The 24,712-nt window shown below is 37.4% G+C and overlaps 1 protein-coding gene across 1 annotated transcript in view; it reads left to right on the top strand.

Moving 5' to 3' along the window:
- The window catches only part of arhgap10 (Rho GTPase activating protein 10), a 76,646-nt gene that overhangs the window by 14,490 nt on the left and 37,444 nt on the right, over nt 1-24,712 (top strand). The window contains exons 2-3 of the mRNA XM_079851678.1: nt 22,911-23,006; nt 23,107-23,168. Of these exons, the coding sequence (XP_079707804.1) occupies nt 22,911-23,006; nt 23,107-23,168 (158 nt within the window). The remainder of the gene's footprint in view (nt 1-22,910; nt 23,007-23,106; nt 23,169-24,712) is intronic.

Here is a 24,712-nt window from a genome sequence, read left to right as displayed (position 1 = left end):
GCGATGGAGGTTCGGGTTGAATAACTAGTTCTTCCATTGTAACATCATCGGACTCGCGCTTGGATTGATATGGTAAAATCGACGTCATTGGTCGTTACTGTGTTTAGTTTACAGTGCAGGAAGCCTCAGGACACGCAGAGCTGACTTTATGGCAATGGGCTTTTTTGTTTTCGATGCGCGCTGTACACGATAGACCAATCAGAACAGACTGAGCTGTCTGGCCAATCAGAGCAGAGTAGCTCGCCGAAAGGAGGGATTTAGAGAGATTGATTCATCTGGCGAGTCGTTTGAGAATCATTGAAAATGAGGTGATGTGCAAATGTATATTATGAGAAAATTAAACAGTTTTTTGACCTTTGATGCATGTAAACCTGTTGAAGGAGACTCCAAAACAACATTAGGAAACTTTAAAATGGCATAATAGGGGCACTTTAAGAAAAGCATGGGCCATTTGTATATTTTGCTCAAAACTACTAAAAACAAACAACGTAGGCCACATAGCCTAATCTAATAATCAAAACTCTCATCATGAGTAGTAATTTCAGATGTTGTTGTCTTCCCTTGCCATCTCTAATTATTTTTTACAAATTATAACATTGTTTATTATGAAATGCTCTTAAAGGAGAACTTGGTAACTTTTTTAACTTAATAAAACTGTCTAGAATTCATTTGGATGGTTAAACAACCTGTTCTGGTGATATTGGTGACTTTCCCCACTCCCCCCAGCGTTCCCAGGCGGAAAACCAACCTTGCAACTTGGGGACTACCGTCCCGGCAAGATAGAAATTGGAAGTCTCGTGAGAAGCGAGAACGAGAACGAGAACGAGCGCAAAACACGAATTGCTTTACGGCAATTCCACATAAACACACACGCATGTATGATGTATTACCAGATTACCCACCTCGGTAGACATAGCTCCACACGATACAGTTGGCTTGCTCCGATCAAAACAAACGCACATGAGCAGCGGTAGAGAGGGGGAGGAGTTTTTTACGACCGTGTTGTGAAATATACGCCCACCCACAGCTGTAGGGGGAGCTCGTGGGGAAAACATGCGACAACAAAAGGGAAAATCAGCGAAGAAGTGACTCGAGTTCGCTAGAGTTGCCGAGTTCTCCTTTAATATGCTGATTAATCATGCTAAATAGGAAGGAAAAAAAGTCTGAAGGTGCCACATGTTAACTTAGTTGTCTCAAACCTGGTTTAGTTAAATGGTCTGAGTCATCTGTATGACAGAAAAATATTTGTATTTGCTGCATTTTCATTTTCTGCAGTGTTTTTAGCAAAATTATCTATTTTTCTGCTCACCATGTTTCTGCTGTTGTTAAAATAATAACTGCATCAGCTGCAGCTCTTAATGCGGCACTTTACGTTTTTATCGGGAGAAAGCTTGAATGAAGCATGTTTTGCTTTAGATGAAAATATTAGATGATGTTGCACCAAAAGATCATTACCATAAACGACCCTGAGCTCATGTTGTGTGAACCGCTCCGTTGTTTTGATGCGCTGCTCACTTTAAACTGTAGAAACGGTAAAATTGTGCAATTATGTCGCTTGTGTGTCGGGACAGTTTTAAGAATTTTCTGAAGTGGATGTAAACATTTAAGTAAGAAAATGCATGTGTATCGGTATGTTAGATCCATGCATTCGGTCTAGGGGTGGGCGATATACCGGTAGGCAGGCTTGCCAACTTTGGGACTTTGGCTGGAGTGAGACTCTGTAAAACATCAGTGCGTGCGCAACCCTAGCCCTAATTTAAAAAATGTCAGTCCTTGTTTACTTAGTATAAACCCTGATTTATATAAAAAAAAAAAAAAAAAGAAGAAAAAAAACCTAATAGAATGGAATTTTTTTTTCAAAATGTACAATTAATTTATTGATTGCACTATAAAAAAAATAAAGATAGAGGTGATTAAATAACAAACATGTAAAACAACAACATCAAAACAATAAAAAATCTATTAAAAAAAAGGGACACATAATAGTTACTCCACCTCCCCAGAAAACCACAACACAAGTTTCACACATTAGGCCTGTTGTAGTGCCACAGTGGCAGTGTTGGCCTGCTTCACTACCTCTGCAGGAGGCTCGTATCTGAAGCAGGGTTCAATCCGTTCATGAACGTTCATTGCGTCTGTCACGTGACAAATGAACGAAAGACTCGGTAAAGTAATTATTTATGTTCCCTGTAAATTATTTTTGACTGCATTATAATGATTTCTTAATTCAGAATATGATAAAGACTGCGTAGGTGGATGTGTTCGGGGAATTTGGCTGTTAAAAGTATAACATTTAAAGCCCCTTAAATGAACGAAATGACTCGAAAAAAGATTTGTTCATAATGAATGAGATCGAACAAGCCAGTCAGTAAAATGATCCGAACTTCCCATCACTCACAGGGTGCCATCAAGTGACAGTCTGTTCCTGGTGTCAGTCTTGTTTAGGCTAATAACTGAAAAGATTCGCTCAGCATCCGCATTTGAGTGTGGCAGGCTCAATACAATCTGGGCAACCTTTGATCATTTGGGGAATTTTAAAATGCCACTTGCCCGATTTGCCAAAACGTAATTTGTACCATGAGCCTATTTTTATTGAGCAATTAGCTAGCCCACATAACGCACGTCAGACAACGTTCGCAACTATAGCTGAAGTCTGTACTCTCGGCACACAGACTGATTAGTCAAGGCTACGTCTGTAGTGAAAGGCACACCATTTTATTATCTGCTTACCTTGATTGTCATCCAAACTTTCAAACTCGCATCAGTGGCTCAGACTCCGTCCGAACCTATGCTCTGAACTCTCTCTGAACTTTTCACATGCAACTGACGTATCAGGTGCAAGGTTTTCAGCGAATCAACGATCAGAGAATACTGCAGTGAGAACGTTGTAGGCAGATGTTACAGCTGTGGGCCTTAAACTCCTCTCCTGTCATTAATACGCTGTGGTCTAGTCATCAACAGAAAATTAACGGATTGAGAGGGGAGAAAAATGGATTTTGGCGTGACATTTCTTGCGTGTGCGTGAGAGCGTGAGATTGATGCTGAAAGCTGAGTGTCACGCCAGATGCGTGAGAGTTGGCAACCCTGGGTAGGCACAATTAACCGGTAGAGATTTTGGACTATCGTCTCTATTACAGTTACGCTCAAGTGACGTTGCTGTGCTACACAGTCACGAAAGCTTATAGTTTGCATGTGTTTTTAAAGATTCAATATGTCATTTTTCACTGCCAGAGGTCACATTTTCAAAACAGTAACAAAGGCTAAGCTTGATGACACTATGAAAGAGAGTGAAACGAAGGGTGATGCCGTTTTCACCATCCAGTGATGTATGGTATAATTTGTATAATTCACGAATCATGTTCACAGGTGAGGTAATAAATTTAGTTTTTGAATTACCTGTACATTTGATCACACTATGTTATGTCATTGTAATGAATTAGCTGGAAGGAACGTGAAATATAATGCTATATTAGCCTGTCACTGACATGTGACTATTTGTCAAATGATTTGGGGGGTTAATGCTGCGCAGTTTTACACGTTTAAAACAATCGTAGTAAGTAAAGTTTTAAATTAAAAAGTATATTTGAACGAAATCACAGTATTTGCAAGTAACGGCTAAATATTTTTGTGCAAAACGTACTGTATTTAATTTCACTGCCATTGGTCACCAGACTTGATAAAAAGCGTTACTGAAGTACAAAGAAAGTGCAATATAATTGTGTACAATATTTGCTTGCCTGTTTATTAAAAACACATGCTAGAGCAGAGTCTCTGTCATGTCCAAGTTTGTCGCGAAGCTCTCTCCATCCTGAAAACGCTAAGCCGATATTGATCCTTGTTTTATTTCTCTGTTTTTCCCAAAGCCTGCTTGCCTTAGGTGATCTACGTTTACGTTTTTTGGGATTTTCTTTACTCGCAATCAACAATCGTGAACCATGATGACTGAACTACACAACAGCGGCGTGCAAGATCCTCATTTGTGGCTTGCGTATAGTGACTCATTGAAACGGCCACTAATGAGGAATCTATGTATATATATGGTTTCTACAAGTAGAAACCGAAGATAGCGCAGATATTACATCATTGATAGGCGACAATGACAAGGGACGAGCCATTATTTAAAACTGGAATTTCTATGGATTTACAAATCCTTGGGAACTTTTGGGATAATGTAAGTGCACAACTGCATGAAATGTATCACACTGTGAAAGTGTTTTTTGAGTATTTTATTACAAAAATCTTGCATATTGTACCTTTGAGTATTACGTAAAAAAAAAAAAGTGATTTTAAATCGTTGAAGTGCAGTAAGCAGTGAAAGAAAACAATTCGCTAAATGCGCATTCTGTCAGAGAGACTTTCTCAGGGCTGTCTGAGACACATGCACATAAACAGTCATTATGTCTTAAGTAAACAGTTCTGAAAAAGAAAACGCACAAGTATATTGGATCCGTGCAGTCGGTCTTAAAGTGACAGCATCCAAATTTACTTGCTGTCATTATTAACGTTAATCAAACAACAAAAAAAGAGAAAAACTCTCACTGTTCTTGACTGAATCACTTTTGTAACTTTATTAAGAATAGCCTACACATTTAATTTACACAGTGAAGACTATGCAGTGTACAGTGCAATTTGAATATTTTATACAAATGTATTTTTTTGTTATTTTTTTTATTTTATTTCTAGTGCTAGTTTTTCCAGTAGGTCCATTTCATTTGTGCTTTTGGTCTATTGTAGTTTGTTTTCCCATATGCTTGTAATTAGTTTCTTTGTTCTTTCTTTATCACTGTTTACTTGTCTTCAGTAAGCTTGTTCTTTTTTTTTTCCTTTTTTTTTTTTTTTTTTTTACTTTAGGCTAGTATTAGGCTAGTTTATGATATTTGAAAATGGTGACAAGAATAATGAAATATCAATGGTATCAAACATTTTAATATCATAAAAACCTTATTTTAAATAGGGGCTGCACAGACTAGATGATTTGTCGAGTTAATTAGTCATAAGTTAATCGTCATTCTAAACTTATGTGCTGCATTGTAACGCACACACATGTAGCTCGCACATCACGCGCATATCGTGCTCATAAACATTCAGTAGCGCAAAGAATGTATTGTCAACACTGTTCTGTCATTTATCAATAAAATAGCTTACAAACTGAAAAGTTCTAGCATATATTTCTTAGTAACTAAAATCCACAGCTTATATTAGTAGAGAGACACTGCCAGGTAGAATTAATTCACACGCAATCACTCTCTCACTAATGCATTCATATAAATGTGATCTTTACTGTGCAACTTTATCTGTATTTGATTTAGAACAAGCTGGAATCTGTGAGAAATATAAAGACCCAAAGACAAAAGAACTGATAAAAATAAGCTGTTATAGGATCGCTGTGTCATATGCCATAGCTGTGCACAAGGCAACCTGCGTTCCATTCTCAGCTCGAGGTTCAGGCTAAATTGTTCGTTAATAACTTCAACAGCGTTATAGTCGACGTCGACTCGACTTTCATCACATAAATGTCGACTTTAAAATATCTGAAATAACTATATTGTGATATACTGTATATCGTTATAGTGAAATAAAATTAGCCTACTCATGTCGTAATATGCATGCACGCCTAATTCGGTCTTAAAGTAACAGTAGCTGTGTCATAAATGATAATCAAACAACAAAAGAAACATTTTTATAAGGATTAATCTGTATTATACTGTAAAGACTTTGCAGAGTTATTTTATATTTGATTAATCAATTTTTGCATTTTTTCCTGAATACTACTGTTAGACGTATACCTGAAAAAAGTACAGCTCTGATTAATTCATTTTTTTATCTTTATTCTATTGTATTTGTGCTACTATATTTGTGCTTCTTGCTTTATTACTGACTATTTACTTGTCGTATTTATAAATTCAGTTCAAAGTTTGAAATCAAGCTTTCTTGTGCTGTCTGTTAGCTATTGCAACAAAATTATCCTATTGTAAAAACACAAGTACATTGAGTTGAGTGAGCAAATATTTAGCTGAGATAATTGTAATTTCTTTTTAAAACTTTGTATAAAAACTCCCCCGACTCCCCTCCCCAACTCAAATAAAAACAAAATCTCCCGATAAGAGTCACCTAAGGGGAGAATTCCCCCCATTTTCCAAAAGGAAATTGTTCTGTCAGCAATGAAAGCAAAACTGTTGTGATTGTTAAGAATATTAAATATGCTGTGGAAGATTATTTATACAAATTGCATTCATAAATATGCTAAATTAGATACAATTAAATATACACTAACCTGTAGATCAAGAAATTGCTTAAATGTGATTTGTGTATTGATTTTTAGAAATGTTGTAAGGAATGAGTTGGTTTTATCTGGCTTGGCTTCTTTGCCTCAAGGAAGAAGATAAAGATTGACATGACAGGGCTTGACGCTTATTTTTTTCCCCAAGTAGCTCATGTGCGCCTAAGTTGAAAAATGTAGGACTGTGTGTAGAAATTTTAGGGGTGCAATGAAAAATGAGCAAATAAGTGTTTTTTACTTAATAAAGAGATACAAGTAATTTACAAGCAAAATCATTTAATTTATAAAATACAAATCAGATTATATACAGTATATAACACACTGTAATAAACAGATTTTGCCATACTAGTCAGTGTTTTAGTATCATTGAGATACTAGTTTTTGTTAATAATTTGATTTTGAAATTATTTTTTATAATTTCTGCTTTCTTTCTGTCTTTTTTTTTTTTTTTTTTTTTGACTATAGCAGCCCGACCATGAATATTGACTCTGTTTATTGACTCTTAACATTGTCTTCAGCGTTTAAGCTTTTAAACAAAGATTCCTTTGTATACTTAAAGTTAGGCCTAGCTAAAGAAAGCCTTAGCTATAATAACACTGATACTAGTAAAATCTATATGGAAAGAGCATGTGATGTAATGATCTGCATATCTGCATTTTTCTTTTTTTCTTTTTTTCTTTTTTTTTATTCGAGAGAGTGGTCAAAAGAATTCTAGCAATTCTCTTTTTTACCTGTCAACATCACCAAACTGCGTTACGCTACTAGTGTATCTACAGATGTGACAGAGCCAACGAGGATTATCTCTGATGTAGTGAAACACAGCAAGTAACATTGTTTCAACATGGTAAAAATGCATTAAGGGAGTGTACCCGCATTATATATAATCAAAACGCTTTTTTTATAGAACATATTTTGATTACAAGCATCTCATCTACACCATTCAGATGATTCTTAACAAAAACACATTTTATTTCTTAAAGGGCACCTATTATGCATAATTCACTTTTTTCATGGTGTTTGAACATAAATGTGTGTTGGCAGTGTGTGTACACAACCACCCTATAATGGTAAAAATCCACCCAGTGCTTTTTTTTAATCCCCATAAATCATTCAGTGTCTCAGAACAAGCCGTATTCAGATTCTGAGCAATGTGACGTCCTTTTGCACAAGCCCCTCCCACGACTGTTGATTGACACTGCCATATTAGCATAGACCCGCCCTGAGTGAGCTGTACACAGTCCGCCATTGTTTCGACGCCGGAGCAGAAGCGATTTAGGTGTTTTGAACATAGCAGTCGTCATTTACTCCTGACATCTGAGCTGCTGAAGAGGGGATTACTTTTGTTTTTGAAGGGAATGAGCCCCTAACCTACCTAAATGTGTTTGTTTGCGCAAATCATTTTACACCAGACTGCTTTGTGAACGAAGGTCCTTACAAAGCAGGCTTTGCAAAAAAAAGTTATTACTCGAGGATGGATCTGTACCAACTGTTGTGTTTGTGCTCCAGCTTACAGTCTCCGGAGTGATACTGGTCACGACAGTAATGAAACGGACAGCACGCACTTTATTACAGTTCATCAGAGTTGTTTTACAGATATAAAGTTTACCAGTTTATTAATCCCCCACCGAAAATGTCTGTATATATTTGTTTACTGTTAGTTGTAATGAGATAATGCAGATAATGAAGATAATGCAAGGGAGAGAGAGAGTTTATAGATAAGACTTTAATGCACACTTTTTGTACTGTTTTACAGTGATTTTCTGGACTAAAACAAATGCTTAATCTTTTGTGTGAAGTACAATAAACTTAAACATAAAACTCATTAGTAAATTTTTGGCCATCATTCGGACGAGGTCCGCTACAACAGGCTTGTACTAATAGTGGATAAAAGCAAGATGACAAATAAGTTATAATCGTAATTAAACTAAACTATACCTGCTCTATCTCCATACAGCACATTCTCTGGCTCTGTAGGTATTATTGTCCGACTCCGGTTCGAACCGAACACTGCTAGTACAGTTTCTGTTCTGACATTTCCATTCCGTGAGATGAGATTGTCCTGACACTGAAGCAGAGCTCCTGAAGCACTGCCCTCTGTGCCGGGAGCAGCAGCTCATTTGCATTTAAAGGGACACAGACAAAAATTACGCGTTTTTGCTCACCCCCCAAAAGTGGAAATTTGAACATGCTGTAAAAAAATATCTGTAGGGTATTTTCAGCTAAAATTTTACATACACACTCTGGGGAGTCGGGACATCAGATACTTATTTTACATCTTTTTAAAAAGGGCATAATAGGTGCCCTCTAATGTGTAAAACTTGTCATTAGACCTCTATATAACCAGAGGTTATTGACAAACAGGCTAATTTCTCAGGTTTCATGAGTCAGTCTTTGAGTAAGTTAGGATCATTGTTTTCCCTTAAATCTCCATAAATACAGTACTAAAGTAACTGTACATTCAGTGATCTAGTTGGTTTAGATCTGCAAGAAGCACACTGAGCCTTGCTTGATTCCCTTTTACCCCCTGAGCTAAATCACACATGTGGGTCCAATCAGGACGTCATTGTGAGTGACATCACTTTCCCAAATGAAGTTTCCTTTTTATATTCAGAATGTGACTCAATGGGGATTTCTGGTTAATTCAAAACAGACTGCTCACAAAATCTTAATCAATCAAAGTACTAGACCCTTTCTAGATGGTTTTAAAATCTGAAACGTTATGATTTCAGTTTAAGGATAGATCAATTCATTATAGGTCTGATCCTATACAAGGGCAGTCCATGAACTGAAATGACTGAATAACTAAAAGTCTCTTTCCCAGGCACTAAAGAAACAAAGGTATTTCAGAAAGACTGCTCATGTCATTACTGTAAATCGCTCAAGATAATAAGCATTTGCTTAATGACAAGCTACCAAAAGTCTTTCTAAGTGCTCATTACTCATTGGTTCACAGTGCATATGAATGATTGCAGTGATTAAAACTCAGACTGGGTGTGTGTCCTCTGTCCAAAGGCAGTTCTGCTGCTGAAGTGCATGTTATTTCTTGGGAAAAAATACACTGTGTTTTGGCCATCCTTTAAACTTGTTCGAAATGCCTTTGGGGAAAAGTGTTGCAGAAGAGTCATACCTCACTGTCGTGTCACACTGACTGTGCCCTGTTGTTATAGTATTGTATGTGCCCAGATGTGTGTTTTCCTGTGATAAGCAATAGGAGGGGCATTTTCCTGTGTTTTTTTTTTTTTTTTTTTCTGGTTTCCTGGGCTCAGTGGCAAAAACTAGATGAACCAAGATAAACTACAAATCATTGAAATGTTTAGAAATATGGATCTGTCATAATAAGATCAGCTAATATTCCTTTAATGTATTTTCTACAATGTTAGTGCAACACAACGGATGTTTCGAGCATAATTACTCAGGAAAGAAACAATTAAAACTCGATAAACCCACACATGACATGAGTTGCTTGGCCGATGCTGTGTTCAACCATACAAGACAGTTCAAACGATAGACAAATTACAGAGGAGTGGGAGGTGTGTCTAGCAAAGACATTTATGTGTAATCAAACACTGAGTAACACTCTTCTGTTACACAATATAGGCTGAGACTGTGTGTGTGTGTGTGTGTGTGTTTGTGTGTGCGTGCGTGTGTCTGTCTTGCTCAACTGTCTGTAAACCTGTTGGACAGAGAGCAGTAAGACTTTCCTATTTTAGCTAACTTTAAGTACACAAAGAAATCTTTGTTTAAAAGCTTAAACACTGAAGACAATATTCAGTCTCAATATTCATGGTCGGTCTGCTATAGCCAAACCTTTGGTCCCTCATGCCAATGGCAAATGTCTGTTTCAGTGGTGCCAAAAGTGCAAATCTTGGGCTCTGGACAATGTGAAACATTTTGTTCTCTGATGAGTCCACCTTCGCTGTCTTTCCCACATCTTTAAGAGTTACGGTGTGGAGAAGCCCTAAAGAGGCTCAACACCCGGACTATTGCTGCCCAGAGTGAAGCACGGGGTGGATCAGTGATGGTTTGGGCTGCTATATAATTGCATTCCCTGCTGTGCTTGATGGGCGCCTCACTTTCAATGACTACTGAACCGTTCTGGAGGAACATGTCCACCTAATGGGTACAAACATTGTACCCTGAAGGGGTGCTGTGTATCAGCATGATAATGCACCGATACACACAGCAAGACTTGTGGCAGAATGGTGTAAAGTTGAACATCTCCCATGACCTGCACAGTCACCAGATCTGAATATTTTTGAGCCACTTTGGGGTATTTTGGAGGAGCAAGTCAGAAAAGGTTTTCCTCCACCAGCATCACATGATGTCCTGGTCACTGTTCAGGAAGAGGAACGGCTCAAAATCCCTCTGGCCACTGTGAAGGACTTGAATGTGTCATTCCCAAGATGAACTGATGTTGGTTGGCCGCAAAAGAAGGCCCTACACCATATTAATAAATTATAGTGGTCTAAAACAGGTGTTACGGTTTCATTTTCCAACCCATGTATATATATCATTCAGTTTCTATATTTATCACAGTATATATCATGTTACACCATTAATAGGGAAGGCAATTCATTTCACATATTTGTTAGACCTTGAGAATAAATGTAAACATAAATTGCTTGTAAAATCCTTTATTTAATGCCCTAATTTAATATTTTTCTTCTTCTTCTTCTTCTTCTTCTTCTTATTCTTATTCTTATTCTTATTCTTATTCTTATTTCCCTCCCCAAAATCAGTGGTTTCTGTTTTTTTTTTTTTTTTTTTTTTTTTTTTTTTGGATTTTGATTTAATACAAATTTATCATAAAAAATAGTGTCTAACCAAATTAATTAGTTAAACTTTAACCATTTAATCAATGTTTTAAAACGTAATGATAAAAAAAAATCTTTGTTTGATATTCATTGAAATAATAGTAGTAGTAATAATAATTATAATAATCAGTGTTGTTTTACTAAATTGAATTTGTTTTTTGTTTTTTTCCTATGCAATAGAAAAATATATTCATTATGTCATTATTTCTTTTTGTGAAGACACTGGAAATACCACGAGCATCACGCATGCTTGTGTATGTAGTAGACAAGTAAAGCTCCAGTAAAGCCAAAAACAAACAAACAAAAGACATTGGTTATGAAAGTACTCATCTTCTTGATGTTCCAAATTTTTCTTTATTCCATTGTAATATTCCAATATTCTTTATTCCACAGATTTTAAGCAGGATGTTTCTTTTTTTCATAAAGTTACTTTATGGAACCATAACTTTTTCCAAAAAGTAAATGCTGACCAGGGGCAGTACAGCGTCATAAAAGTAGTCCTTACAACCATTGTGTGCATATTCAAATTTAGCACCTCATAATCAGTTATACTAGACACGAGAACCAAACATGCAGCAAGCCTTGCAGTTTAATTTATCAGCAAAGTGTGTCTGTCTTCACTCTCAATTTAAAACGTAGGCTTCACTTTAAATGCAGGCCTCTGTGTTTGAAACTAAAATATGTGCCTCTGCCAGTGCCTCTGTTTTGACAATAAGGCACCAAACCCGTATTTAACCTCTCCATAATATATAGGTTGACACGACAGTGTTGTCAGTTTCCTGGAACGAGTGGCTTTTTGCTATCATTTTAAGGGCTAGGCTACATAATATATTTGTTATCAAATCTATGGCAAATGCTTGGTGCAGAAAATTGTAATGGTCACTGAGTTTCTGTCATTAATTTGACAAAATAGTTTGCTTGGGTCATCACCAGGGTTTGGCTGCACTCAGAATTTGACCTTACAATCACAGTTTCCAGGGTGTGTTGTTTTTGGTTTGTGTTTTCAAAATGCTTTACTGTTGAAGAATTCCCTCGGATTGACCAGGGAATTTTATGGGTGTTGTCAGTGGGCCGAACCTCCGTGTGTGTGTGCTGTTAGCACGCCCCTCTTGATATTCCCATAACATGCCCTTTCTGAATGCACATCCTAAGACTCCTTAAGTCACAGTCCCTCTAAAGCAAATCAATGCTTCAGGCATTCCCCATGAGTGAGTGAGCAGCATATCTCAGTGCCATGAGTCAGGTCTCTGTCTGTCCTGTTAAAGCCTGCACATTACTGCTGAGTCCAGAGTATATGGGGTAGACCATATCTCAAGTTTCTGAACTTGTTTTTTGTCAGCTGATGTTGCCTATATTGACTGCTCTATATAGTAGTGTTGTCACGATACTGGAGTTTCCAACTTCAAAGCGATACCTTGAAAAATATTGAAATTCGATACCATTTTCAATACTTAAAGGAACACTCCGACTTTTTGGGACTTTAGCTTATTCACAGTATCCCCCAGAGTTAGATAAGTCCATACATACCTTTTTCATTTCTGTGCGTTCTGTAAATGTTATTTGACGCACCCACCGCTAGCCTAGCTTAGCACAAAGACTGGATGTAAATGGATAGTGGTAGCATACTAATCCTAATAAGTGACAAAATAATGCAAACATTTTCCTATTTACATGTTGTGATCTGTATAGTCACAGCGTGTACAAATAACAAGGCTATATGAGACAGAGACCATTTTTAATCGTATAAATACTGGGAACTATATTCTCACTAGGCGTAGGAGCACAGCTACTTGGGCGGAGTGGCTACTTGGGCGGAGTGATTAGCGCAGCACACGAGACGCCCTGACCTGTTGATGGTTCCGTAAACAAAACAAACGTGACAGACTAGCTAGTAGCGAACGCGACTCGTGATCATGGCTGACTTTGAGGAATTTTACTGTGTATCAAACCAAGATCCAGAACCATATAGTTTTGAGCCAGAATACACAGACGAGGAGTTACAAACTTTGGAAGCTGCAAGACAAGATGCCGAACAGATTGATGTCGAAGGGAGAATCAGAACGAACACGGACTGGTGGTGTAAATGTGGAACATGCCAGCCTATGCCGACAGAAACCGAGTGCCTTTGTTGTAATGAATGGGACCGGGTATTGCCATCAATGTCAAGGCTTGATGAGTGATGACAATCAAAATATTTGCGTCACTACCACGGAAGATCAACTGGAAGAAACGCCCCATGCCGAGTGAACCTAATGGTCAGCTGTCCACCAAGTAAGCGATTTTGTTATAATGATCATTCATAGTACAGTGATAATAACAATAAAGGGGATACACGGAGCCTCTATTCACGTAATAGTGTCACTACTAAGGTTACATTACATTAGCATGGCACTGTTACAGTATGGCTAATGTTAGTCATCTCAAAACATGATAACGGAACACTTACCGCAGCAACAGGTGATTCAATTTGTCCTGTCTTTATTATCGATGGGATGGCTGTATCCTTTAGCACACGTTTCATGGTCCGTGTGGCAACTTGCATTTTCTCAAAATAGTCGTCTATAGTAAAATGTTCAGAGCAAACGAAATACTTATTGATGCTGTTTACAGGTGTGTTTGGATACCCAGAACAAGTAGCCATCGATTCATCAGGTCAGCGTTTTGGTTGGAATTCTATGAAACATCATAGTATTACCTGGTCTCCCCTGTTTATTGTCACAGCTCTTTACAATACAGCGAACACCCATGATTGTAAACTATAAATTTACTATCTAGTAATTGCTGACTCTATTACTCCAACTCTGAGCGAACTCTCTGCTCCTCACCACAGGGCGTCTCGTGTGCTGCGCTAATCACTCCGCCCAAGTAGCTGTGCTCCTACGCCTAGTGAGAATATAGTTCCCAGTATTTATACGATTAAAAATGGTCTCTGTCTCATATAGCCTTGTTATTTGTACACGCTGTGATACAGATCACAACATGTAAATAGGAAAATGTTTGCATTATTTTGTCACTTATTGGGATTAGTATGCTACCATTATCCATTTACATCCAGTCTTTGTGCTAAGCTAGGCTAGCGGTGGGTGCGTCAAATAACACTTACAGAACACACAGAAATGAAAAAGGTATGTATGGACTTATCTAACTCTGGGGGATACTGTGAATAAGCTAAAGTCCCAAAAAGTCGGAGTGTTCCTTTAAGGGAAAAAGGCCATACATAACACCATACGTATAATTTGTTATTATCTTATAATTTTATGATATTTTGGGTAATTGTGTTTTAATAGCTTACGCAAAGCACATAAAGGCTTTATTTTAATCGTTGAACTAGGCCTACATTTCCAAATAATCAAGTCAGGTCAAGTCACATTTATTTATATAGCGCTTTTTACAGTATGCTTTTTCTTTATGTTTCAAAGCAGCTTTAGAAAGATAACAGGAAAATAATGCAACAAAGTTTGTTTCCAGAAGAAAATAGCATCACAGTCCAGCTTAAGTAAGTTCAGTGATGTTTCATTTTTGTTGTAAAAAAGTTATTAATTTAGTTATTTTATATATATATATATATATATATATATATATATATATATAGCCACTGTGGAGAAAAACGTGATGTCATCGTACAGCTCAGTTCAGTTATCATATAATGGTGTCAATGCAGGCAGATCAATAATATTGTTGAATATTAAATTTAATGTCCCCAACTAAGCAAGCCAAAAGCCAATGGCAACAAAGGTGACAAAGGCAACAGTGGCAAGGAACCAAAACTCCATCAGGTGGCAGAATGGAGAAAAAAACCTTCGGAGAAACCAGGCTCAGTCGGGGGGCCAGTAAGGCCAACGAACGAACAGTGTATGATTATGAATCAGGCAGCATTACAAGTCAGATTGGATTGGAACAATCAGAATATTATCCAGTTCCATCTGGTTGAAGATCGGAGTCATCACGCCGGTATGGAGACGTAAACGAAATAAAGAAAAGTAAACATTTAGTAATAAATAAGAACAAATAAACAAACTGCAAATGATAACACAAATAACCACACTGCTTGTGGTCTCGACCAACCCAGCACTTCATCACAACTTCTCCATTCAGCTAGGTTCATCAACCATAACTCCATCAAGGTCAGTAAGGAACCTTGGAGTTGTGATTGATGATCATTTGAACTTCACAGACCACATTGCTAGAACTGCCCGGTCCTGCAGATTTGCCTTATACAACATTAGGAAGATCAGGCCCTTCCTATCAGAGCATGCTACACAACTCCTTGTCCAATCTCTTGTTCTATCCAGACTGGACTATTGTAATGCTCTCTTGGCAGGTCTTCCAGCTTGCACTGTCAAACCTCTGCAACTGGTCCAGAATGCTGCAGCTAGAGTGGTCTTTAAAGGATTAGTTCACCCCAAAATGAAAATGTCCTAATAATTTACTCACCCCAATGCTATCCAAGATATCCATGTCTTTCTTTCCTCAGTGGGAGAGAAATTATGTTTTTTGAGGAAAACATTTCTGGATTTTTCTTCTAACAATGGACTTCATTGGTTACCATCGTTTTTAAGTCCAAATCAATGCAGTTTCAAAAGTCTTTGAAGTGTTTAAACAGGATGTACCCGATCACAGCTGAAGAAGAGGTTGTTATCTAGCGAAACGATAGGTCATTTTAAAAAAAAAATTATAATTTATACACTTTACCTTCAATAGTTCGGATTGAGCTGATCAACAAACGGACAGGGAACTACGTCATCACGTTGAAAGGTCACGCCGGTGCCGGCAATACTATTTGAACTACTATTCATATTCATCAGAATGTTATTCATATACTATTCATATTCATATTCACTGAATACTATTACTATATATATATATAATAGCAAACAATACTATTTGAACCATTCTCCTTCATACGGTCTAGGGATGCACCGATCCGATACTCAGTATCGGAATCGGCTCCGATACTGCCATTTTTGGCGGATCGGGTATCGGTCAGACAAGGCCGATCCAAATCCGATATTGTGCGTATACTATTCAGTGTTATTGTTAAGCCCCACAAACATTATAAAGCACCATAAGTTTTCGTGCACAATATTATAAGTGTTCTGAAGCCATTATATAGTATAATGTGAGATATAAATTAATATTTAAGTGTTAAATTCAAGATCACGTAAACGTTTCCCTCAGCTGCGGCTGTCAATCATTCTTCATTCAGCACTCAAACAGCGCGTCGCGTCCGGTTATGACAGAACACACGATGAAACTCTCTCCAAGATGATTCAATGTTACTATTATTATACTTGATCTGTAGATAAAGGTCTATGGTTTCACATAAAACAACTTTATCTTGCTGGACTTTATTGCTGTACCTTAATCATGTTACTTTCTACCGGGTGTCTGTTAGAAGTCAGGTAGCCTACTATTTGTTCTTCACGCGCACAGTAACTGAAATTTAAAAGAAAATGCTGAATAGACTATTGCATAGATAGATACTGTATAATACACTATGCTATGCATCATATGTATTTTCTTTGTGCTTTAAACTTTTCAATGCGGACTCGACGCGCTGCGCGCTGTGACTCATGTTGCTTCCAGCGCATCATTCTGCGCTCGGGATGCGCATAAGCGCTTTGTGCCGCGATGTATTGGAGCCTTTCATATCATAATAGAGTGACGAAATGAAAGATTATTAATACTAATAGCCGTTCTTGTCCTGTCCTATCTATTATGTTGCTACCTTATTAAACAGCTGTGCTATACATTTAAAAAATGTCTCAATTTTATAGTAGGATATAAAATAATTGCTATTTTTATCTTGTTTTTCATGAATGTATTTTACAATACAAAGAGCAATGTGTAAAGTTTTACCAGATTTAGTGTTACACTTATTGTCTCTAATTTGTTCTCCACTAAACATTTTTTTCACAAAATGTTCAGATTTTATTCAATTAATTGTGCACTCGTGATTTTTCTAGACTAAATTTTATTGCTGAATTATCCACTAATCTAGTTTATAATTGCATTTATGTCAGATTATGATCATATATTTTTTGTTGGTGTTTTTCTTTTTTTTCAGTTCTTATCAGTTTAACACAGAGTTATAGAAATTCTATTTGATTAAAAAAAAACTGCGCTGGTATCGGTACGGATCGGTATCGGCCGATACTCAGAATTTTTGAGATCGGATCGGTTCTGAAAAAATGGTATCGTTGCATCCCTAATACGGTCGCATTGTAAACTGTGGGGCGGTACTTCTGCCGGCGCCGGCGTGACCTTTCAACGTGATGACGTAGTTCCCTGTCCGTTTGTTGATCAGCTCAATCCGAACTATTGAAGGTAAAAAGTCTATCAATTATAAAAAATTTTTTTAAATGACCTATCGTTTCGCTAGATAACAACCTCTTCTTCAGCTGTGATCGGGTACATCCTGTTTAAACACTTCAAAGACTTTTGAAACTGCATTGATTTGGACTTAAAAACGATGGTAACCAATGAAGTCCATTGTTAGAAGAAAAATCCAGAAATGTTTTCCTCAAAAAACATAATTTCTCTCCCACTGAGGAAAGAAAGACATGGATATCTTGGATGGCATTGGGGTGAGTAAATTATTAGGAAGTTTTCATTTTGGGGTGAACTAATCCTTTAACAAACTGAAGAGAGAGCACGTCACACCTCTCCTCATAAAATTGCACTGGCTGCCAATTGCCGCTCGCATCAAATTCAAGGCACTTATGTTTGCTTACAGAACAACCACTGGCTCTGTACCCCTATATCATAACTCATTACTTCAGACCAACGTGCCATCCAGAAACTTGTGTTCTGCAAGTGAACTGCGCCTTGTGGTAACAATCCCAAAGAGGCACAGAATCACTTCCACGGACCTTTTCCTTGACTGTTCCAAGCTGCCTATCTCAACCCAAGATGCTGAGTCTTTCATCTTCAAGAATATACTAAAGACGCATCTCTTTCGCCAACATTTGTTTCAATTTTACTAAAACGTACTATTGTAAAAAAAAACTTGTTACTTGTGGCTTATTTGTTTGCACAAGCTTTTGGTGTGAGCGCGAAACATGCGGGAATCACTAAAATGATGTGCAATATTCAGGACATGTAACACCAACACTATTCAACCAGGGTGAATGAGAGGATTGAGTGAGGAGGCGGGTGCATGTCAAACCATCATTTGTATTAGTTTTTAGCAAATAAATGCAGCCTTGGTGAGCATAAGAGACTTTTTTCAAAAACACTTTTTTTTTTTTTTTTTCACTTACCAACCCCAAACTTTTAAATGGTAGCGTGTATTTGTATAATTTTACTTTTATATGTCATTTAAAGCTGCAGTTCGTAACTTTTTTGGGTTAAAAATTATCCAAAATAAATTTTTAAGCAAGTACATAACCAGCCAGTGTTCAAAACTGCTTGCCTTATCTCGATTCAAACCGGTAAGCTTGTAATAATGTTTTTAATAGCAGTGGTACTGGTGGATTTCCGTGGGAAATTTGAGCATGTCTTTGTGTCATTACGTCATTATAAATAGTCTGATCTGCTCATGGTACTTTTAGTTTTGAATTTCACTTTTGATTGCATGTTGTAATGTGGTAACTTCCACAGCCACGGCTTCATATGTTTACAGAGTGATGCTTACCTTGCACACATATGGAAAAAAGGAAAGAAAACTGTTTCCTGGCGACTCTATTTTGAGTCTGGCTAAAAGAACAGAAGCTCATCAAACACTGCTTTGACCAGTTTGTCCAGTGCCCAGCTGCCCACGGGCTGCCATTTGCCCTTCCTAATACCCACTAGAATTAGGCGATCAACCTCCCCTTCACACAGTGGTGTTGTGGAGTTAATAGAGACATTGTTAGACAGATGTTGTCTTTACAGATGGGTGGATGGATGCTGTGTAAGAGGTTGCTGTCATGGATGTATTCTAGACATTAATATACTTCTCGGCAATAAACAGAATAATCATACCGTAACCTCACACTAATTATTATTTTTTCCCTAGAGCAGAGGCCACCAATTATCAGACTGCAGTCCAGATTCAGTCCCAGTTCTGGGTCATTAATCATTTAAAAATGTCATTCATATTTTAAATAAATAATTGTATCCCTCAAATCAGGGGTGTCAAACTCCACAACCCTGCAGAGTTTAGCTCCAACCAGCTCCAAAAACACCTGCCTGGAAGTTTCTAGTAATCCTGAAGACCTCAATTAGCTGGATCAGGTGTGTTTAATTAGGGTTGAAGCTAAACTCTAACGGGTTGTGGCCCTCCAGGAACTGAGTTTGACACCCCTGCCTTAAATCATCTTTGATAATCCAAATTACATATTAAAAAAAAAAAAATCCCTGTGAAAATAATTTATTCATGCCTTAAAATAGCTTGAATTCTTGCTTCATTCAGTGTATGTGAATCCCTGAATATGGAAATTAGTCCCTGTCTCCACTCTATCACACCAGCTGATTCAGAAGAAGAGGAAGAGCAAATTATACTGGCTGGCCCGGTTCTGTGGGGACTATTGGGGGTGCTAAGCACCCTCAGACAAAAGCAAGAGCACCCTCAGTTGATACTATATATCATATTGAGAAAACATGGTAAACGCTCCAGTGCATATTTAAGTTTGCACTCTGGAGAACGTCAATTGTTTCTATTTGCTGTATTTTTGTATTGTTTTTGTTCAGTGCTGAGTTCTGCATGCTTGCGAATTCTCTCATTATCAAAGTGTAGACACAGTGTAAATAAGAGAGATTCATTGTGCAGTGTACTTTATTGATTACAACCGAACTTTGTGAGATCGTGAACTGAGATGAGTGACCGCTTTTTAGTGATTATAATAGGAGGTCTTTGCACGTTTTCTAGGCTATATATAATCTATTCAGAATTTGAAAAAAGTCGACATAACAGTAATTGATATGATTAGCCTTTAGCTTGACTACGTTATCAAACAGCTAATAATATGTTGCTAATGTTACACAAACCATGTTCCCGTTCGCCATCTCAGTCACACAGCTGCCTTCTAAAAAAAAACAGCATTCTTAGAAATAATGATAGGAAAAGCCCCACCCTGCACATTGACAGGATTGGTTACAAGTTTGTGATGGTAGGAAAAAGAGGCGGTTTCAAACAGCGTTTTTAAGAATGTCTTTGGTACACTGCAGTTTTAAGGAGAAAATACTCAGCAACGGTGTTGACTTATGAAATTGCACGTGGTTTGTCTTGAAGTATATTAAAAGCACCACACAAACATATAAACAACTTTAAAACTCGATTTTTACCACATGGGGTCTGTAAAGGTGAATTTAACATGAATTAAATAAAAAATAAAGACTATAATGGTGACTTAAGTTAAAACAATATATTTACTTTGGTGACTTTTTTCAGCAAATGTTGCTATTTAATTATGATTAATTAATCTGTTTATTGTATAGTTCATTTGACTATTACAGGGCTCAACAATAAGGACTGCCAGATAGCCCGGGGTCAGCGTGAAAGATGCTTGGGACAGTTGATGGAATTGTCACTTGCCCGATTGGGCCAGTGCTGCGTTGTCATGAATATCATTTTGCTTAACTGTACGGTGCAGAGCAGAGAAAGCGTTTTCAATTCAATCTTAGGGATGTTGAGCACAAACACACACTCGCTCCACGCCAGTCGACACGCACCATTATGAATGCCTGTGTGCATTTTACTTTCGCTTTTGAATTAGCGCCAATTCGGTGGCAGCAGTTGCTTGAATGGTGGGTTCATTATTATTCTTAATAAAAACAGAGGCACAACAACAACAAAACAGTACAATGACAAACACGCTTAAAAAGGCGCTGTTCCATTTCGCTTTGAAGCCAAATTTTCCTCCATCGTCTTGAAACGGTGAAATCTGACTCCTGCTGCTGATCTGTGCTGTGACTCTCGTTCAACGCTGTATTGAGTAGACACGTTCAGTTTTTAATTGTACTGTTTTTTTAATTGTATTGTCTGTTCTCTAACTGAACTAAATAATTTGTACTACTATAAAAAATCCCCAAAAATCTAAACGAAGGTGGGGGGTGGTGCCACGGTGTGCAAGTGATGTAAACGGTGTTGCGGCTGAAAAGACCTTATAATTATTTAATTATTAATCAAAGCATTTTTTTCACAACACAGTCGTTCTCTTCACTATGAAAATACCATGATATGTTTAGCTACATAAACTATAAACACAGTTGATATTAAAGCATCTCACTGACGCACTCCGAATGTCACATAGTGTACAGACATCTGCTTACAGTCAAAAATTTAGAGACTGGGTCTCATGGAACTTTAATTGAATACCACTGCCCAGCCCTGCCCTAGAGCATAGTGTTTATCATTCACATTTATCTCTTGACATTCTCAGTCCGTTCTGTCCTGGGGCATGTAGTCAGCAAGTCCACTCTGCCAGACTCGCATGATTGAGCATTGTTGTAGAGTAATCCACATTCACTCCAACCCTCACAGATGAGTTGACCGGGCGTTTTTAGTTCGGACTAGGCAAGAGGGTGGAGTAAGCAGCTTAATGGGTAGCTGTGTGGCCATAAATGAAATATGGGTCATTCATGAATGACTGAATGGAATCAATTAGAATGACTCTTAAAAGTGGATTACAAGGATAAAAGACTGTAAATCTGAGACAAATATGGCAAGCAAATTTAGAAACCGCCATAGTTAGCAGAATAAGTTGTGATAGGTCTACTGCACTTCCAGCTCATTTCACACGGACGGGCCCAGCTGTCAGTGTTGATGACACTACATTGCTGGATACTGCTCATAGTGTTCGTCCTAAAATACCCCAGCACTCTGTCCCACGGACCCCAGTGAGAGTTCACTTATATCGGGATCATCCTTTGGGAATCCACAGAATGAAATTTGCTCTCTCTGATTTACAAATCCTCCCCCAGCCTCATGTTCCAGGCGAAGTCCCATCCCTTTTTTCATTGGGTTTTCCACATGTTTTCCTGAGGGAAGGGGAATTCTTGCTATCTATTAGCAACACCTGCTACTTCAGGATGCTCTTGGCAACATAAGAGTCCAGCAGGATGTTTGCTGAGCATAACTTTCATTATGACCAGCTCATATCTGCAAATAGGTGGTATTGTTAAACTATTCTTTGGGAATACTTCACCTGAACAGAAGACAATGTAATCCAAATATTCCCAGTGCGATACAATAAAACGATTGTCTGTGTGTGTGTTTTAAATGTTTAAGGTCATGTAATGGATTGGTTTACATACTTGACCATTCAAAAGTTTGGGGGCTGTAAGATTTTTTTAGTGTTTTTGAAAGAAGTCTCTAATGAGAAATTTTCCAGGACATTTTGATGAATAGAATGTTCAAAAGAACTAGAAATATTTTTTGTGACATCATAAATGTCCTTAATGTCACTTTTGATTTATTTTAATGTGTCCTTGCTGAATACAATTTACTTATTAAAAAAATAAATAAACATTGGTCACAATAATGTTTCATTCGTTAACATTAGTTAACCACTTTAGTTATCAACATTACAATACTTCTACAACATTTATTAATCTTGGTTAATGTTAATTTCAACATTTATTTTAAAATCAAGTCATATTTGTTCATATTAGTTAATAAATGTTAATTAATACATTAACTACTGTTAACAAATGAGACCTTATAAAGTATTACCAAAATATGACTGACCCCAAACTTTTAGTGGTAGCGTAGGTTAATGTGTGACACACCCTCCCAAATGAAAAATGAATGAAAAGGAAAACTCTCTGCCACTAGAACATCCAAAAATAATACAATTCCTGATTTCCCTCTGTCTTCACTATTTGCCTTACAGAGCTTTCATTGGCCCAGAAGAAGTTTGCTCAGTGCCTGGGTGAGTTCAAATTTGAATACATCGGCGATGCCAAAACTGACGATGAGAAGTGCATTGGTGAGTTTTTTTCCCCCCTTTTTGCATATATTAATTTACATACATGCATACATTTGCTTATATTGTGCTTTGCTCAGTGTCTGCATATGTGTAATTTCAGATGAATCCTTGCAAGAGTTCTCATCCTTTCTCAGAAACTTGGAAGACCAAAGAGAGCTGATGGTGAGCACAACCAGTTGAGACTTGCACCAAACACACTCTGTGTTATACATTTCACTCAATTCCTTGCAGGCTAAAAGATATTTTTGGAACATGCCAGCATGGCCATTTGCTTGTGGAGAGACGTAATCAGTTTTAACACTGAGTTCAACACACTTTTCAACACATAGTCTGTAAAGTGACATCAGTCCTCTGTTTGTTCTTGCATTCTTTAGTCACAGTTTTTTCACAGTGAATTACATTGCCATAAGTTATTTGTGTCCTCTCTCACAGATTACTCAGAGATTGCACAAGACCGCTGCTTATGTTGAGTCATGCTACCTCAACTGTGTTGTGTAGGAACTGTACTTTCAAAAACAAAAGAACGTCCAATGGCACTTGTGGTGTTATCTGTAATTAACTTGCTGTACAGTGTAAAATGTGTAAAAATGAGACAAAAGAAAAGATTTCAGTTTTACCTATTAGATTGACAAATCCCTTCCTCTGGCATAGACATTTTTTTTTTGCATTCTTAAGGTATGAGAGGACTATATATTCTAATAGGTGGTTAACCATCTAGGTAGGAAGGGCTCATGTTGCATGTAGGTCATGTTAGTATTTATTTAGTATGCAGAATTAGAGAGCTGAAGGTCCTGCCCATGACTCAAAGTGCAACAGCTGACAGTTGTCATGAGCTCAGATTTGAGCCCCACCCGTTCATAACACCACAGCGGGCCAATGACGTTATGGCCCCTTGGCTCACTGGAGTCATGTGTGGAAGGGGCAGAGCTAACAGGTCCTGACAGGGTCAGAAACAGAGTAATGGTAGACTGGAGATGCTCATTCTAACAGTCACATCATGGGTTGCTTTGGTTATTTCATTATCTCATTTCAGGGTAAAGAGAATGTCCTTAATTACTTCAAAATGTGGAAAAGTGTTCCTACATTTCAAGAAGCTTGATTTACACCGCAAATATAAATAAACCATAACAGATATGTGCAGAGCTGCATTCATATTGTTGTTCTGAGTCCTCAAAGGGAATGCAAAGTTTCTTAGGGGAATGCGATTTATGAGAGAAGGCAAAGTTTCTTGGGGATCGTAAAACTATTTTTTTGCGAGAGAGTGCTAAGATTTTGCGATCTAATGCAGTGTCTTGTTGGAACACAAAGGTTTTGCAAGTGAACGCAAAAGCATTGATGTCCTTTTAGGGAAGGGCTGGGCTACTAGAAACTGATAAACCCTGATAAAGCTCATCCGCTTGTAGCTTTCTAGTTATTCTGAAGACCTTGTTTAGCTTGTTCGGGTGTTTGATTGGGGTTGAAGCTTAACTCTGCTGGAAAGTATATTTCGAAGTCCTGTGTTGCCCAACCCTGTTTTAGGGGCTCCATACTATTGCATTCTATTTGGCTTGTCATCACAAGGACCACATAGAATATAGAGCATATTACCTTTTTGTTTAATGTTTGTTTTAATAAAAAAAAAAAAAAAAAAAAATATATATATATATATATATATATATATATATATATATATATATATATATATACTGTATGTGTATATATATATA

This window comes from Squalius cephalus, assembly GCF_949319135.1.
Source record: "Squalius cephalus genome assembly, chromosome: 2".
NCBI lineage: Eukaryota > Metazoa > Chordata > Actinopteri > Cypriniformes > Leuciscidae > Squalius > Squalius cephalus.
This window is presented reverse-complemented; position numbering and strand designations above follow the sequence as displayed.